This window comes from Quercus suber, unplaced genomic scaffold (genome assembly GCF_002906115.3).
Source record: "Quercus suber isolate HL8 unplaced genomic scaffold, Cork oak 2.0 scaffold_565, whole genome shotgun sequence".
NCBI lineage: Eukaryota > Viridiplantae > Streptophyta > Magnoliopsida > Fagales > Fagaceae > Quercus > Quercus suber.
The window spans coordinates 471,134-490,704 of NW_027070010.1; the positions used below are offsets into that span (position 1 = coordinate 471,134).

The window sequence follows — 19,571 nt, forward strand, 5'->3', positions numbered from 1 at the left end:
TTTTTCTCTTTCTTTTTTTTTTTTTTTTTTTTTTGTGTTTTTTTTTTTTACAATAAATACTTAGAATTTAGAACTCTTATCTTATTCAATCTACTATAAAACAAATACTTAGAATTTGGAACATTATCTTTTCCAATCTACCGTAAAACCAACACTAAGTACTTAGAACACTTACCTGGTGCGCCGGCCAGCACCCTAATCCTTCCCACAGACGGCGCCAATTGTAAGGACCCAATTTGAATTGAGTGTCGGGTTTTCAGCCCAATAAGCCCAAACAATAAATTTATAGAGAGTGGGTTGACAGGCTTAGGTGCTGACCGTCGATCACCACGCTCAAACTTTTTCTTATAAAAAAGGCTAAGTGTTTCCTTACAAATAGGGGAATGCTCCTCGGCCATAGGCCGAGGAGGCCTTCCGGTTTCCCCCCCCCCCTTTTGGCTTTACTAGTTCTTCTTTTATAGTTTTCATCTTCCTATCTCCTGCTTTCATCTGTTGATCGTCTATTTGCTTTTCTTCTGGTTGTCCGTCCCATCAGAGGCATTATCCGCACTCAAGTGGCTCACTCTAACCAACGTTATCCTGCCAAGGGGTTACCTTCCCATTAATGCGGCCAGGGGGATTGGTTGAGTGCATTCAATGCGATAGTGACAGCTAACTTTGGGGTTAACCTCTCCCCAAAATCACCTTTGTCAGGCCGAGGACAAGGTATCCTCGGCGTGGATCCAGGAGAATAAGCTTCCCCCCCTTCTCTTCAGGAATAGCTTGCGATCCTCGGCATGGGCCTTGGGCCTGCTATATGATGGGCCGAGGCCATCAGGCCCACGGACCCCACAGTAATAACTAACCAGATAATGCCTGAAAGAGAGAGAAGGAGAAATATAAGGGGCCGTCACCTCCGTCATATTGGCCTTCCACCACCATCAAGACGCCGAAACCCCTATGGGTATTTTTTTTTCTTTTTAAATTAGGGGATTAAATATGATTTAGGTTTGGGTCATTTGGTTGAATAGTTTTTGTTTTGGTTATATAAGTAAAGAGAATACTTGGTACGCAATGTAAATCCATATTCTACTATAGTTTTAAATCATCTATAAGACACATGCATACACACTTGCCTACGCCATGTTTTAATGTCGCACTATCGTCGAGTGAAAGACAGTAAGAGAGTTGGACATACTTTTATTTTATAGCATTAAATATGTGAACACAACACAAATTAGTTGATTTTTATGATCTCGTTACTTTTTTGTATTTTTCTTTGGTTTCATGATTTAAAAAAAAAATTAATCTTACCTTGAAAAGGCTATAAATATGCTTTGAAACTACTAAATTAATTTTTAATATCTCAAAATGTATATTTTTTTTTACTCTAATTTAGTTTTTATTTTTTTATTATAATATATGTACAACACTAGCTAAAACCGTCTTATGTAAAATATTACAAAATTATCCGTGTATCGCACGAGCAACTTACTAGTAAAAAAAATAAAAAAGAGAACATATTCGCTTCCTCATACAAATAGACAGACATTAATTCTCTAACCATTTTTAAAATTCTATTTTATTTTAAAATGAGGGCAATTAAAGAAAAATTATAATTTTATGAGTATATTTTTCATAGAAAAAGAGAGGAATAAACGTTGTCTATTTACCTCAAATAAGCTAACCACAAAAATTGGGCTTGAGGAGATGGGAATGTTTCCCAAAAGGAAATATAGCTTGCAAAAAAATTATATAAATCCTTTGCATTATTTTCAAAAGGTAAGGATGCATTTGATTATTTTTTTTTTCTTTTAAAAATGTTGAGATATGGCTTGAATAAGGTCCAAGTATTAAGCATTAGATGTGTCACAGGGAATCACACTGAATGTTGGTCACTCCTATCCTTCTTTGTATTTGATTTCTATTTCAGTTTGTTGTTCCTCCACTCTCGGTGCTGCAACATTCTTGGTGCTATCACCGCGTTTCCTATAGTCGCGTTTTTAACCGCAACAATATCCCAGCTTGGTGCTAAGGGTTTGGACCTATCGCCGCATTTTAGAAACGTAGCTATAGGGTTTTTTAAAAACAAAAAAAAAATATATATATATATATATATATTTTGGTTTTTTTTTTCCAGAAAATTCAAAATTCAAAATTCAAATAAAAAAATAAAAATTAAATGCAAATCCAAAAATTAAAAACCAAACACAAACTCAAAAAATTCAAAATCAAACACAACATACTCACAATACAAACACACATTGAAAATTCAAAATCATACACAACATGCTCCAAATTAAATATAAGAATGCAAACCCATTTAAACATAATCACAATATCAGCAACACAATAGAGTTACCTAGATAAGAGAAGGAAGGAAAAAAAAGAAAAAGAAAAAGAGTTACCCAGATGTGAAGAATGAAGAAAAAGAAAAGATCTACCAAGATGTGAAGAAAGAAAAAAAAAAAAAAAGTTACCCAAATGTGAAGAACGAAGGAAGAAAAAAAAAAAAAAAAAAAAAGGAAGGAAAGAAAGAACCTGATGAGTTACAGTGGATGAGTGAGTGAAGAATGAAGAAAGAAAAAAGAAAGAAAGAGATAAGAAAGAAAAGAAGAAAATTAGGGTAGGTGGAGATGTAGGTGGGAAAGGGGGGGTACATGAGAAGCCAAAGGGATATATATATATATTTTTGGATTGTTACATATAGCGGCGTTTTCAAAAACGTGGCCATAAAATGCTGCTATTTTTACGATAGGAGTTGTAGCTGCGTTTTTGAAAAACGCGGCTATAGCTAACTTATAGCTGCATTTAAAATGCGGCTAAAGGTCAGCTATAGTCGCGTTTTTCAAAAACATAGTTATAGGTCAACCTTAAAAAATTTTATTTGACTGGACCTCTTTTAAAAAATTATTTGGTTGGACCTATAGCCGCGTTTTTTAAAAACGTGGCTATAGCTTACCTGTAGCTGCGTTTAAAAATACGGCTAAAGTTCAGCTATAGCCACGTTTTTAAAAAGCGCAGCTATAGGTCGACTTTAAAAAAAAAAAATTATTCTACTAGGCCTGTAGCCGCATTTTTTGAAAAACACAACTATAGATTGAGGCTTTAGCCACGTTTTTAAGAAACGTGGCTATAGGTTAGCTATAGCCGCGTTTTTTGTAGTGAAATGTTGTTTATTTACCTTAAATAAGCTAACCACAAAAATTGGGCAAGAGGAGATGGGAATGTTTCCCAAAAGGAAATATAGCTTGCAAAAGAAATTATATAAATCCTTTGCATTATTTTCAAAAGGTAAGGATGCATTTGATTTTTTTTTTCTTTTAAAAATGTTGAGATATGGCTTGAATAAGGTCCAATTATTACGCATTATATGTGTCGCAAGGAATCACACTGAATGTTGGTCACTCCTATCCTTCTTTGTATTTGATTTCTATTTTAGTTTGTTGTTCCTCCACTCTCTGTGATGCAACAATCTTGGTGCTGTCACACTTGGCTAACACCTTCGGACGTATATTTGTGGTCTTTCACACAATGGCTAGGCCTAACCATGATGTATTCTTTTGTGTAACATTCTTCTCAAATAAGGTTTAATATTATCTAATATATAAATCGGTTGCATGCAACCTATATCTAATAGTAGATGGGAACCACACATTTTTAGACCCCACATGTTGTGAGACATTACACAAGATACTACCTCCTCATTTAAGGGTGAATTCCACTAGTCTTTGGGATATACACTTTATTGCGCTCCACTCCACTATGCACATAAGGTCCCTAACTTAATGGCCCAATAACAGATATGAGTCAACTCTAACAATTGTGAATTGTATTGTGTTGGGTGCATCATAGTACCGTGGGTCCAACCCACACTTGATAAAACATCTCATTGGTTGGACAAGCCACAAAAGTCAGCCTATTTTTTTCTTGGGCAGTGACTTAGGTGTGTTGGACACGCTGAGGAGAAAAAGAAGGAAAGAAAGGAGTTGATGCATTAAGCCTATTTGGCCTAAGGGAGAGCTGAAGAAAAATAAATTGGTTGAAGCAAAGTCAAGACTTGACTTGTATTTATTGTGACTTGATGTGAAGCATGTGGAAGGAAGAAAAGAAGGGGCCCCACCTTATGGCGGGGGTGGTCCCATGACCACCCTTACATGAAAAAAAAAATTATACATAATAATTTAAAATATTATATTTATTTACCTTTAAAAAAAAATTTATTATCTAATATATAAATCGGTTGCATGCAACCTATATCTAATTGTAGATGGGAACCACACATTTTTAGACCCCACATGTTGTGAGACATTACACAAGATACTACCTCCTCATTTAAGGGTGAATTCCACTAGTCTTTGGGATATACACTTTATTGCGCTCCACTCCACTATGCACATAAGGTCCCTAACTTAGTGGCCCAATAACAGATATGAGTCAACTCTAACAATTGTGAATTGTATTGTGTTGGGTGCATCATAGTACCGTGGGTCCAACCCACACTTGATAAAACACCTCATTAAAGAGGTGGTTGGACAAGCCACAAAAGTCAGCCTATTTTTTTCTTGGTCAGTGACTTAGGTGTGTTGGACACGCTAAGGAGAAAAAGAAGAAAAGAAAGGAGTTGATGCATTAAGCCTATTTGGCCTAAGGGAGAGTTGAAGAAAAATAAATTGGTTGAAGCAAAGTCAAGACTTGACTTGCATTTATTGTGACTTGATGTGAAGCATGTGGAAGGAAGAAAAGAAGGGGCCCCACCTTATGGCGAGGGTGGTCCCATGACCACCCTTACATGAAAAAAAAAATTATACATAATAATTTAAAATATTATATTTATTTACCTTTAAAAAAAATTTGGGAACACCCTGATATTTTTTATGCCAATAAAATTAAATTTTGGTCCATAATTTGAGTAACTTAACAATATATTAGAGTCTTTCAAGTAAAAAAAAAAAAAAAAAAACCACATACTTTTTATATTCTTTTAAGCCTATACTACGGTTTTACTTTTAGTTTTTACTTTACCTGACACACGGTCATTGTACGACTATTATTCCTCAAAAACATTATAATATATATTGAACGGTTTTAAACCCCTTAAACCAACCAGATTAACCTAGTTATTTAGCTAAGTGATTAACTTAGTTAAATTATGCAATTCTAGGTTATCACAAACACACAATCATATCAAAAATATAAAGCAGTGGAAATATAAATAACACAATGATATGATCACCCAGGAAATCACATGGTAAAAACCTAAGGAGGATTTGACTTAACTATCCTCAAGGTAAACTTGAATCCACTATGAAAGAATCGAAGTTCATACAAAAGGACTTACAAGCTCCCTGTTTGACTTCCTAATACTACCCACCAGTAGAACTTACTGACACGACCACGTGCAAGCTCTGAATCCACGGACTCCTTCTTTATTGGATTCTCCAATCAGCTACAAGCACCCACGCTTGTTATTCTTTAAGCTCCAATAGCAGCAACTGAGTTGATCATCAAGATGTTGATACTATCTCTACCTTGAAAACCCTAAGTTTTGTGTAAAGGAAAGCTCTTCTAAATCTCACAAGAGATTTACACAAAACAGAAAAATATGAGCAACAATACAACAGGAGCAACTCTAAAAACGTAGTTAGGATTTTTCTTTATATACCTAAGGTAAAAATAGAAAACCCAAAACGTTTAATGAGTTAGGGCTGAGTTAAAAAATTCTGCAGAAAAACATTCTGCCCGAGATTCGATCGATCGAGTCTTTCTTTCGATCAATCGGGCCAGGCCAAAATGCACAATGCATCTGCAGCCTCTTGATTCCAACTTTACATGAAAGACCCAATTTTGAGCAAGCTTAAACAAGACTAAACAACCTGTTTTGATCATGGTTTGCTAACAATATAAATTAGAGTTCTAAATATATAAATTCCTAAATCTTTAGAACCTAACAAACTCCCATTTTGGCAATTCGTGCCAAAACACAAACATAAAACTCAAAATTTACAAGTAAAAGCCTTTTACAAAAATAATACTCATAAAACTAAAATTCAATCCTAACTACTATCCATCAATTGCAAGTGTAAACAGCCTTACCTAGGATTTTTCTTTCAAAGACAACCTTACATACCCTAATCTTTTGGGGGCAAATATTCCAAAATTTCTACCTGCAGACTGAATATAGATTCCTAACTATAGTTGAGAACATTTTCCACTTCCTTTTTGATTTTTCAATTATTTCTAGGCTGTTAAACTTTTCTAGCAGGTAGAGTTTTGTAAAGATTCTATCTCTAATGTTTGCCCAATATGATAATGATGAATTGATAGACTATGGTACCACGAAAAGCTTTCCTCTCTTTTTTCCCCTCCCCTTAAGTGCACATTTGGTTATTAAACTTGGAACCTAATTATGACATTGTTACATATATTTAGAAATTTTTTAACGTTTGTTTTATTGGTCAGGACAAACGGAGTATATATGCAGTATGCACACATAAAAAATTAAAAAAAAAAAAAAAAAGTATATATGCTATCATTTTTTCTTTAATATTTGAACTCAATTATGAACACGTACCCCATCCCACTCCTTCACCAAACAAAGTCCTGGGGAAAAGAACATACAATACTTATCATTATCAGGAAAGTAGAACAAATTTTAGAAAAAAGAAGTATAGAAGTTACTGAGTAGATGTATATGCTGCAGAATATGTTGTAAACTGTGAAGAACCAGTGTAGCTACCAGGGGTTGATGACTGAGCGTGGTGGTCTTCTGAATTACTAGTTGAAGATGTTGATGCAAGAATTGGAGGGGTAAGATAGGTTGGCATTGGCATCTTTGGTTCGAGAATGGGTAACGCAGCTTCAAAATCAAGCACATGAATGGCTTTTCTTATTGACGGCCTAACATTGTAATCTGGATGAGCACACCAAAGTCCAACAACCATTAATCGTTCCATTTGCTGCTCATCAAATTCTCCACATAATCTAGTATCGGCTGCCTTAAGAAGATTTCTTGTTCCATAAAGCTCCCAAATCCACTCTAACAGAATAGTTTCATCTTCTTTTGCCCTGGGTTCAACTGGTTTTCTTCCACTAGCGATCTCCAAAGCTACGACTCCGAAACTATATACATCTGACTCCTTGCTGGCCCTACCCGACATAACACATTCAGGGGCCAAGTAGCCCATGGTCCCAGCCAAAGCCGTGGTTTGTGATCCTTTTACATGGTCCACTAGCCTAGCTAAGCCAAAATCCCCTAACTTTGCATTTAAATTTGAATCCAACATGACGTTGCTTGACTTTATGTCTCTATGCAAAACACATTGTTCCCATTCTTCATGCAAGTATAGAAGTGCTGATGCTAGTCCTCGAGCAATATTGTACCTCTCCATCCATGTTAACATGCTTTTACCTTTGAAAAGATGCAAATCCAAGCTGCCATTGGACATGAACTCATAAATTAGAAGAAGATCATTTTTCTCATGGCACCAACCAATTAATTGCACCAAATTCTTATGCCTGAGCCGACTGATACTCCTTACTTCAGATGCATACTCCTTTATCCCTTGTTTAGATCCCTTTGAAACTCTCTTAATAGCAACATAGGAATTCAGGTCCCCTAAATATCCTTTATAAACCCCACCAAACCCTCCTTGTCCAAGCTTATTTTCCTCGGCAAAGTTATTCGTTGCAGAAACTAATTCTTTGTAGGAAAACTTCTTTGGTCCAGTACATCGTTCAAATTCATCATCCATGGAAAAATCAAAGACTAACTCTTCTTCTTCTTCTTCTTCTTCGCTTGGACGCCACTTTTTCTTATACACAAGGTAAAGCACCACCAAACAAATAACTAAAATGCATGCACCCACGCTGAGGCCCACCACCAATTTTTTGTTGGGCTCGTCTTTATGCTTTTCCACAGAAGGTGGTGGCGACTGCTGATTCACTAAAGGTGATGTCGATTCAAAAGACCACGCGGTAAGAATATGCAACTCAGTACTATATCCTGTAGATGCCGAGAACCCAATTTCAACCCATTCTGGTAGGAAAAGTGCCAAATTAAAGATAGAAGATAAGTGTTGTTGAATAGGGGTGGCATCATTATCAAAACCGGTGAAGGTGACACTAAAATTTTGTGTACTGGAATCGTAATTGATACTTGCACTATATGTTCTATTTTGCTTTATAGTACAATACCATGGTGTAGAGTTGTGAGACTTCATGCTGTTGATATTGATACCAACGTGTTCAGGAACTGGATAAGAAGGATCCCATTTAGTATTGTTAAAAGTATCGAACTCCACTGCAACGAATTGATTTGTAACTAGGAAATCGCGTTGTTCCATTTGTGCGCGGCTCACAAGGCCAAGGCCAGAGCCATCTGTTGGGCTAGGATCAGGGAAATTTGGGGTTGAGAGGAAAAACATGATCCCATCTGAATATGTGTCTTTACCTTGAGAATCGATGATGAAGGAGAAATTGGAAGTGAAGTTGGCCACTCCTGAGTTCTTGTCCCAAAGATGCATTTGCTCTGAATATGTGGCTTGACCCCAGTTGTCCACTTCATCTGGTGTGAGTCGGATCATTGAACCTGAGTTCGTGGCGTTCCCTGTTAGATTTACAGGTTTGTACTTGGTTGTGTCACTGAAATCGTTGTAGTTGAAGGATATCTGAGTTGCACATGGGTTTATGAGATTGAGGAAAATGCTTATCATCAAGTAGATGATAAACAGCTTTGGTGACTGGAAAATCATGGCCTAGAGCTAGTCTCAGGATTTTTGTGACTTCTTTTGGTTTGCAGAGATTACATTACGTGTGAATAGAACTTATTTTCTGAAAACTAAAAATATTATAATAAAATAATTTTTAAATATATAAATAATTTCATAAGATTTATTTTTAATAAAAAAATAATTAAAAAGTAAAATTTGTATGACCTGTAAATAATATACAGAAATACTGTTTATAAAAAATAGTCAAAATTGCGGCTTAAAAAAAAAAAAAAAAAGCGCTGAAAACGTGGACGCACAACGCACGCGCAATCCAAACAGATACGTAACGTATCCGAAATTGCTAGAAATTATTCGATTGATAGCTGGACGCCCACGTTTTTTTGACCAAGGACGCCCATGTGCGAATAGTACCAACTAGTAGTAAGATTGACTTTTATAACTTATTGTCATTTGGGCCAATATTGAATTTCACGAGAATATATTTTAATAAATACATAATCAAGTCTAGTGTTATGTTGAAATTTTTATTAAAAAGTATAAATGTTGAGTAAAATTGTGTTTGGTTATGTTATTAGATAATATATTTGTAAACCTATAAACAAAAAACAAAAAAGTGCATTTGTTATTATATTATATAATAACATTCAAAGTATTGCTCGATCCTTGGGAGGTTGCAGATTCGATTTTGTTCACTGAAAGGAAAATGCTATGACCAATGCATCAGCTAGAAAAGCAAAACGTTAAAATCAAGCACCGTCTCTCTCTCATTCTCTAAAATATTCTCTTAGAGCATTTGTATCAAGTGTGGTAAATGTGCCAAATGCCAAATATTTGACACATTTACCACACCAAACAAAAAAATGAAACTTTATGAGATGTGGCAAATCTCAAAATTTATTCCACATTGCTACAATATTGTTGCAAATTTGCAACGGTACGGACAGATGTGGCAAAATTTTTAATGTTTTATATTCTCTTTTCTCTCTCCTCTCTCTTCATTTTTTTTTCTTTTCTCTTCTCTCTCACACACCGGCTCCCTCTCTCACATCAGACCCAGCTCTTCCCTTCTCTCTCACTCACTGGCTCGCCATCGTCACTCCGATTCGATCGCCACTCCGATCGGATCATCGGTCTTCTCTCATCGCCATCGTCACTCCGATCGGCAAATCATCGGTCTTCTTTCATTGCCATCGTCACTCCGATCGGATCGCCACTCCGATCGGATCATCGGTCTTCTCTCATCGCCATCGCCACTCCGATCGGACCCAGCTCTTCTCTCATCGCCACTCCGATCGGATCATCGCTGTTGGAGGCTCAAGTGGCATGGGCGAGGCCACTCCGATCATCGCCTTCGTCATCGCCGCTCCGATCTCACCGATCGCTCTCTCTCTCTTTTGGTGGTTGGTTGTTTTGATTGTTGGTAGTTGGCTGATTTTGGTTGATGGTGGTAGGCTGATCAGATTGTGGGTGTGAGATTTGAGATAGGTATGAGATTTTGGTTGATGGTGGTTTTTTTTGGTGTAGGGGCTGATATTGGTTGTAGTGTTTGTTTGAGTTTTTTTTTTTTTTGGTAGCAAGTGGCTGATATTGGTGGTCGGGGGTTGATCTGTGGGGGTGGCCGGTGGTTGTGGACTGTGGCGGTTGAGCTGCGGTGTGGGTTGTTGGTGCTGTTGCTGTTGTTGATAATAATGAATTAGGGGATAATATATTATTTTAATGTGTAAGAAATATTATTTTAATGTATAGGATTGAATTATAAAACATCTGATAAATGAGATGTTGTAAAATGATGTAGTAAAATAATAAAGTAGGTGTTTGATGCAGTAAAATGGCAAAAATTTTGCAACATCTTATAAGAATGCTCTTACATTTCGGGCTTCTCCATGAGATATCCCTCTTTAGTTCTCTAGAGACCTTTGTAACTCAACCATAAATTTTTGTAATAGTCTAGAAGGGGCTAGAAATTAAAATAAAAAATAAACTAAGACCTAGAACCACCAGTACTCTGGTGGCAGAAAGTAGATGAAGCTATAAGCTTCAATGTCGGTTACTTAACCGACCTATGCTTGTATAAAATAGGAACCTTTGGTTCCCACTTGGTGTATGAGATGTGTGAGAGACTTGTGACATGTGAGGTAATAGTGGTTGTGTTAGGTGAAGTGTGTGACGTGAAGTGAAGCAGGTGAAAAGAAGTGAAGCGAAGTCAATAAAGGAGAGCTATTGTGCAGGTCAGTACATAGATGTCCAGAGAATCGGTGTATATCTTGTAAAAGCTAAGTGTGCAAGAGTAGCTTTGCTGTGTGGTGTTAGTGAGTATTCCAATTGTGTCATACGTGGAGCCACATTAAGCTTTCCATAAGTTTAAAATATTGTAATTCAAAGAATCTGGTTTTTAATAAAAACTCTTTGTTTATTCTTTTATTCAACAATTTAGAGTCAGAATTTTCGCTAACTCAACACAAAATGCTCAAGAATTATTGGCATAGATAGAGGGTTTTCCACCAAACATCAATGTTGTATTACATTCTGATTAGCTTCTTAATGAATAATGTCTAATGTTCTGATTATGAAAAGAAATATTATTACTATATAATAAAATAAATAAAAATTATTTAAAAATTGTAACTAATAACACAAAAATAAAATAGTTTCACGTACTTTAAATTAATGTCTAATATAAAAAGTAAAATACATTATACACTTGCACTATAAAATATGAATCAAATAGTTTTTTAAATTTCTAATAAGAAACTCAATTCCCTCCTCCTTGTGTGTGTATATTTGTTTCTCAAGAAAATAAAAATAGGTAATTGTCTCAAATTATTTAAAATAATGTGTTATGCATTTTATATATATATATAAATATATAGCAGAGATCTCATGTGAGAGTGCATGAGATTTTGCTAAGTGACGCTTAAATTTTGCATTTAGTACTTTTTTTACCTCTTTCATTAAGTTTTTTTTTACTATTACTCAAAAGTTTATATTAACTTATTTTACTATTATCTCATTAATCTCTCATTAATTGTCTAAGCTTACAACACACCTTTCTCTCAATCATGTTGGACTTGGATGACACCTTTCCACAACGTATCATTATGAGATGTAGAAAAACTTTGAGAGTGTACACAACGTTTAGTGTGTATAGGAAGAAATTTCATTCTATTCTAATTGGTTAGGTCGGTAAGGGACCTATTCCAATTTAATGATCCTAGAATTTTGTATACAAGTAATAATCAAGGAAACTTCCACCTAAAATAAGTTAGACTTTTGGCAAGAGAAAAATTTGATGTCTAGACAAATCAAACTCAAGCCAACCAAAATGGACATATTCTTGATTTCTTATCTCGATTTGTTCCATACACAAGACTTACAGTCAATGCTTGGCGTATAAAAGTTGAATATCTTATCTATAGTCCATCCTTTGAAAGCTTGAGAAAAAATTCATTCAAACCAACACAATACATAAATTATAAAGGAATAAAAAAAAAATGGTCAAAAATAATAAAAATTTAATCTGTGCTTAAGTTCTTATAAGGATGAACACAATAGCAATATCCACTTAAAAAAAAAAATGCTCATTTTGCACATATGATAAAGTCTTATCACAAAGTTTATTGAAACTCATGCTGATTAGTAATTAGAAGTTATAAAAGAATAATCATCAATATATATATGTGTGTGTGTGTGTGTGTGTGTAAGATCTCATGTAAGAGTGCATGAAATCTTGCCAAGTGATGCTTTAATTTTGCATTTAGCATTTTTTTTTTTTTTTTACTTCTTTCATTAAGTTTTTTTTTACTGTTACTCAAAAGTTTACATTAACTTATTTTACTATTATCTCATTAATCTCTCATTAATTGTCTAAACTTACATCACACCTTTCCCTCAATCATGTTGGACTTTGATGACACCTTTCCATAAGGTATCATTATAAGATATAGAAAAAATTAAAATGTACACAAACATTTAGTATGGATAGGAAGAAATTTTATTATATTCCAATTGATTAGGTCAATAAGGGACCTATTCCAATTTAATGATCCAAGAATTTTGTATATAAGTAATAATAAAGGAAACTTCCGCCTAAAATAAGTCAAACTTTTAACAATAGAGAAAATTGATGTCTAGACAAATCAAGTTAAGGCCAACCAAAATGGACCATATTCTTAATTTATTATCTCGATTTGTTCCATGTACAAGACTTACAGTCAATGCTTGGCATATAAAAGTTGAATATCTTATCTAATGTCCATCCTTTGAAAGATTGAGAAAAAATTCATTTAAACCAACACAATATATAAATTATAAAAGAATAAAAAAAAATTGTCAAAAATAATGAATATTTAATCTGTGCATATTCTTATAAGGATGAACACAATAGCAACATCCTTTTAAAAAAAAAAAAATCTATACTTATTTTTGTGGGGTCCGTGGGCCTGATAGCCTCAGTTCTTCATATAGCAGGCCCAAGGCCCATGCCGAGGAGCGCAAGCTATTTCTGAGGAGAAAGGGGGGAAGCCTATTCTCTTGAATCCACGCCGAGGACACCTTGTCCTCGGCCTGACAAGAGTGATTTCGGGGAGTGGCTAACCCCAAGGTAAGCTGTCACTCTCACATTTAATGCACTCAACTAACCTCCTTGGCCGCATTAATGGAGAGGTAACCCCTTGGCAGGATAACGTTGGTCAGAGTGAGCCACTTGAGTATCGATAAAGCTTCTGATGGGATGGACGACCAGAGAAAAAGGCGAATAGACAATCAACAGATGGAAGCAAAAGATAGGAAGATTAAAACTATAAAAGAAGAGCTAGTAAAGCAAATGAAGGGGGGATCTGTGCATATTCCTATAAGGATGAACACAATAGCAACATCCTTTAAAAAAAAAAAAAATATATATATATATATATATGCTTATTTTGTACGTATGATAAAGTCTTATCACAAAATTTTTTGAGACTTATGCTGATTAGTAATTAGGAGTTATAAAAAAATAATCATCAAAATATAAATATATATATATATATATAAGCAAAAATCTCATATGGAAGTGCATGAGGTCTTGCCAAGTGACGCTTTAATTTTGTATTTAGAATTTTTTTTTTACCTCTTTCATTAAGTTTTTTTTTTACTGTTACTCAAAAGTTTACATTAAGTTATTTTACTATTATCTCATTAATCTCTTATTAATTGCCTAAATTTACATCACACATTTCTCTCTTTTTCATGTCTTTTAGCATACTCACCATTTTAATATTTTTTTTTAAAAAAAAAATAATAATTAAGGATTAATAGCAATAACTAACCAGATAAGACCTTGGAGAGAGATAAAAAGACACAAAAATGTTGTGGATTGTTAAATAAAAGACATTGTTTCACTGCATATTACCAAAATAAAATACCCGAGACTAACAAAACATCTAAAAAATATAGAAAAAGAAATCTGAAGGGCTGCCGCCTCCCACCACCATCAAGACGTTGAAACTCTTATGAGTATTTTTTTTTTCTTCTTTTTAAATTAGGGGATTAAATATGATTTAGGTTTGGATCATTATGTTGGATTGTTTTTGTTTTGAGTATATAAGTAGAAAGAATACTTGATACGCAATGTAAAGCCATATTCTACCATAATTTTAAATCATCTATGAGACACATGTATACACACTTGCCCATAGCATGTTTTAATATTGCACTATCGATGAATGGAAGACAGTGAGATAGTTGGACATACTTTTATTTCATAGTATTAAATATGTGAACACAACACAACTTAGTTAATTTTCATGGTCCTGTTATTCTTTTGTATTTATTTTTGGTTTCATGATTTGAAAAAAAAAAATAATCTTACCTTGAAAATGCTATAAATATGCAACAAAACTACTAAATTAATTTTTAATATCTCAAAATGTATATGTATCTTAACTCTAATTTAGTTTACTTTTTTTTATAATATATGTACAAAATTATCTAAAACCGTCCTATATAAAATATTACAAAATTATCCATGCATCGCACAAGTAACTTACTAGTAAAAAATAAAAAAGAAAACATATTTGCTTCCTCATACAAATAGACAGACATTAATTTTCTAACCATTTATAAAATTCTATTTTATTTTAAAATGAGGGCAATTAAAGAAAAATTATAATTTTTTTACAAGAAATACCCATATCCCTTATATTGAATGAGTATATTTTTCGTAGAAAAAGAAGGGAGTAAACGTTGTCTATTTACCTCAAATAAGCTAACCACAAAAAGTGGGCAAGAGGAGATGGGAATGTTTCCCAAAAGGAAATATAGCTTGCAAAAGAAATTATATAAATCCTTTGCATTATTTTCAAAAAGTAAGAATGCATTTGATTTTTTTTCTTTTTTTCTTTTAAAAATGTTGAGATATGGCCGCAAGGAATTTTCTCTACATATTGCAGGGATAATTAGAAATTCATGTAGGCTGGAATACATTTTTCTTACTAATCATCACCCATCTATTGTTTTCTGTGTGACAAGTTTTTTAGATATGTGATCCATGTTCTCACACAAATGAAGATTCATTTCATTTAACTTTCATTTCCCGGTCTCTCATAGAAGTTCAAACTCAAAAGTAGGAATCTTTTATGGAAGTCTGAAACGTACCATGTTGGATTCACGGATTAGCTCCTCAGAAATGACAGTAGATACAGGGATCTCCACGGCAATGTCTCCAACATTTAGATTTTCTCTTGCTATGGCTCCTCTATCAGCACCTTCAACATCTACATGATGAATGAAGCACAATACAATAAAGACTAGGTGTCCTTTTTTCTATGCATAGCTATGCAAAATTGTAAGAAATAGAGTTCCCAACTCCACCTCAAAGAAAAAGGAAAAAATCCTCTGACACCAAGAAAAGGGTGCAAAATCTTTACATGCCTAACAAGCAAGGAAAAAAAAGAACAGCAGCAGTCATAATTGTGAAGACTTACAAGCTATCTGCAACCTTGTCCTTATGCCATTGTTTTTACCCCATTGCAACAAACATTCTTCTTTACCGCAGCTGTGATTTTCTAAAATTGTAGTCTTCACACTGTTTTTGTCCCCAAAATCATGGATCATACCAATAATTGCTTCCCGAAGTTCTTGCAGGACATTCATTTGCATGCGCATACCGCTTGAGACTGAAATGTCAAGAAGCAAAAGGATTGAATTAAGAGCCTCTACCTCATTCCTGGGGCTGTAATATTCCACTGATGAACAAGCATCATCCTCGCCAAAATAAAGTTATACCTACATCCCAATGAAACCCTTATAATAAACATCATCATGAGTTAATCATCCATAAAATGCCAGGGATCAGGCTACCATGCTATTCCTGCACCACTTTTGAGTTTTGTGCCAAAACAAACCAGGAAGACACTGAAGCTACAATTTGCAAGAACCTAAAAGGGATCAAACCTACGTGGAAAAACTATTTTGTTTCCTATTGTTCATAGAGGAAATCAGTTTATCTCTCTCATTTTCCTCCAAGCATGTCCCTACACTGAAATACCAAGTAGTTTAAAGAGAAGAATTGGAATTTTTACCTCATCTAATTGTATGATTCTTGCTATCTGAAGCATTACTTTCAAGGTAGTACTTATCCAATCAGGACCTGAAGAGCTCTTAAGATAAACCTGTTCCTTGGGGTTAAAACCCTTATTCTGAAGTAATTTCTGCCAACGAGATGTGAAAATAATAAGAATAATGGTAGCAACATAAAAACTCAATTAAATTAGAAGAAATTAGGTTTCTTTACCAAGAACTAGATAGTATTAAAGCATAACTGTAATAAACTGAAAATACTAATGAAAATTTATGAACATAATTTTCATGCTAACAAAAATGGAACAATTATTGTTAGTATTTACAGTCACGTTTTCTTTCGTATACATCTTAATTAAAAAGAATTTGACACAATCATATGTATAAAATTATAAATGTAAATGTTTTTTTTTTAATTTAGTAGTTGGTATGCAACAGGAGTCCAGTATCAATCCCCTGCACTTCATTGTATAGAATAGAGTAAATAATAAATAGTGACTTACTAATAAATATTTCCTTCAATTACATAATATTTCATCCTCACATTTCTGTACATTAACCAACTAATTCAATAAAAATTAGCAAAGAATAAAAGAGAGCTCGAAGGCAATCAATTATGCCATTTCTTACCTTCTTTTTATCAAAATGCGGGTCATCTTCAGATAGCTCAAGAACTATTGCAAAGTCATCATCAGTCTCTTTGACTTTATCAGATGATGGTGGCTGCAATGAACAAATACATTATCAATACTAAGATTCTTACTCATTTGACAACATAAAAAATCAAGTCAACAATATTATGGAAATAGCAATAAAACAGTATAAGCTGTGATTGCAGGACATAAGTGGAATTCACACAATCATAGAACACACGAGCGAATGCACTCACACAAAGAGAACAAATTTTAAAAACAGAAATTAGATTACTAGTAGTTTATATAACATGACAGCATTCATATCATCTTTCATATGCTACTTTCTTTCTTCCATTTAGATAACAACTAATTCTGAATTATTTTGCAAACAAGTATCACAAAAAGGAGTTTAAAGATACAATGGAAATAATTACATTATGGACCCATATATTAGCTTCAAATCTTGACTTTACAAAAATCACTTCAAACAAGAATCAAAACAAATGCGTGTGTATAACGTAGGAAACCTTTCTAAAGAATAGCCCTTTGGGCCTCTAGCTAGTAATCCAGGCATAAGGATTCTGCCTTCTCCTGCTACTTCTCAAAGATCATAGTTGTAGTTTAAATTTTCAAGTACTCCACCTCTACTGCTCAGAAGAAAATTCTTTCAATAAACTTTGCTACAAAATCACGATTCAGAACAGAGGACTTAGTCTTGCAATTAACTCTACAAAGGATTGGTGAAAAGAAAAGGTCTTCTAGATATTGATGTAAGTGCAAGGCAAGCTAACTCACAACAAAACCTATGAAGAATTACATTTATGCATGTGCTAATGGAGATTGGAAGCAGCTTAAAATTGTTTCAGTAACAAGACAGACTAGTTTCACACAAGCATAAAAAAGAAAATGATTTTTCACTCCAATGGAAAGACTACCAATTTATATAACTGACAGCCTTAAAATCATTCAGTTTCTGAGGAGCTACATATACCTCTACAACATCAATAAAATCCTGCTTCTTGTGAAATGCACCAACCCATTTAGTGTGATCTGCAGTCCTGCCAACCAAAGAAAATTAACACAAGAATCTGAAATTTTAAGTCCCTAAATTCTTAGCTGCATGACAGTATTTTCAGAATACAATGTGACGGAGACAATTGTAAGAATAAAATTCCACAGCAGCTCAAAAGAAATTACTGCAAACCGATTTAGGGAAGGAAATTGTAACAAGTTTGTGAAATTCCAATGAAAAGGAGATCTTGGTGCAAACTTTGTTTGAAATTCAAGTGCAAGCGATCTAATTATTTGTTCCACTCATCTTCCAGAAGCCCAATCACCATGTTTCACAGGAAACTTACAAGTCTAAGCAAACAAAAAGAAAAATAACAGGGCTAAAATGAAATATGAAAAAATTTCCCATTTAATTGCATTTTACTTCATTGTACGTGAATTGAAATTAGAATCTCTAATTTCTAACCTTCTTTTCCCTCATTTTCTCGGTAACCAAACAAAACAGAAATTTACACACACGCACACACACACAAAATTTTGAATACCAGGTGGAATTCAGGATTCTGAGAACGCTTAGGGCCGAACAAATCACGAACCCTGTCAACAGCTTCGGTGACAGAATTATCAAGATTGTCGATGATCGAAACCCTAAAGCCTTCACTGAGAAGCTGAACCACAGTGTGAGAGCCAATGAAACCGGCTCCTTCGGTAACCAGAATTGTCTTTTCCGAGAAATATCAATGGAGAGAATGAGAGAGAGAAAGCAAGAGAGAATACCAAAAATTCTTCGCAAAGTTCTACTAGGTAATTTCCAAATTCAATTTTTTTTTTCTCGGGAGACAAACAGAGAAAGAGAGAGAGAGAGAGAGACCTGTAATCGGACAAAGGGGCGGAGGAGAGGGCTCTGACTATCGTCGGAGATAGGATCGATGACCACCGCGCCTCAACCTATCATCGGAGATGAGATGAGGCTTGAATAAGGTCCAAGTATTACGCATTAGGTGTGTCACAGGGAATCACACTGAATGTTGGTCACTCCTATTCTTCTTTGTATTTGATTTCTATATCAGTTAGTTGTTCCGCCACTCTCTGAGTCTCTGTGCTGCAACAATCTTGGTGCTGTCACACTTGCCTAACACCTTCGGATGTATATTTGTGGTCTTTCACACAATGGCTAGGCCTAGCTATGATTTATTCTTTAGTGTAACATTCTTCTCAAATAAGGTTTAATAATATTATCTATCCTATCAAAAAAAAAAAAATTTATCTAATATATACATATCGGTTGCATGCAACCTATGTCTAATAGCTAGGAAGCACGGGTGCGTTTCAGGACTCGGGTGCGGGTGCGGGTGTGGGTGCGGGTGCGGGACTCGACAATTTTTGAAAAAGGTGGGTGCGAGTGCGGCGGGACTCGGCGATTAAAAAATTATTAAAAATATATTTATTTATATTTTTAATATATTGCTAAGCACACTTTTTCACATTATATAAATATATACTAAATTTAAGAGCAATAGTACATAATAATTAAAACAAGATGTTCATAAATTCAATACAACCCACAAGATTAAAACTAAAACATTCCATAATGTTTGGAAATTAGACTACAACTCACAAGTCCGAAACTAAAACAAAATAAAAGATAATCAACAAT

The 19,571-nt window shown here is 34.4% G+C and overlaps 2 protein-coding genes across 11 annotated transcripts; both read right to left on the reverse strand.

The window, feature by feature from the left end:
- Positions 1-5,189: 5,189 nt before the first annotated feature.
- LOC112011972 (uncharacterized) lies at positions 5,190-19,088 on the reverse strand. Of its 10 annotated transcripts, XM_065764500.1 has the most exons (8): positions 18,786-19,086; positions 18,460-18,636; positions 17,895-17,961; positions 16,899-16,991; positions 16,271-16,399; positions 15,674-15,974; positions 15,345-15,463; positions 5,190-5,547 (listed from the first exon to the last, which is right to left on the reverse strand). In XM_065764500.1, the coding sequence occupies exons 6-8, from the start codon at positions 15,852-15,854 to the stop codon at positions 5,521-5,523; spliced, it is 327 nt and encodes a 108-aa protein (XP_065620572.1). In that variant the 5' UTR covers positions 15,855-15,974; positions 16,271-16,399; positions 16,899-16,991; positions 17,895-17,961; positions 18,460-18,636; positions 18,786-19,086; the 3' UTR covers positions 5,190-5,520. The 10 variants fall into 10 exon arrangements, 8 of the variants coding, with proteins under 8 accessions (XP_065620572.1, XP_065620574.1, XP_065620571.1 ...); XM_065764502.1 differs by lacking the exon at positions 18,460-18,636 and having other exon boundaries at positions 15,674-15,865; positions 18,786-19,088; XM_065764499.1 differs by lacking the exon at positions 18,460-18,636 and having other exon boundaries at positions 17,895-17,953.
- On the reverse strand, positions 6,489-8,807 carry LOC136060996 (L-type lectin-domain containing receptor kinase IX.1-like). The gene has a single exon (XM_024044319.2). It carries the CDS (start codon positions 8,730-8,732, stop codon positions 6,657-6,659), a length of 2,076 nt encoding a protein of 691 aa, XP_023900087.2. The 5' UTR covers positions 8,733-8,807; the 3' UTR covers positions 6,489-6,656.
- Positions 19,089-19,571: the final 483 nt, after the last annotated feature.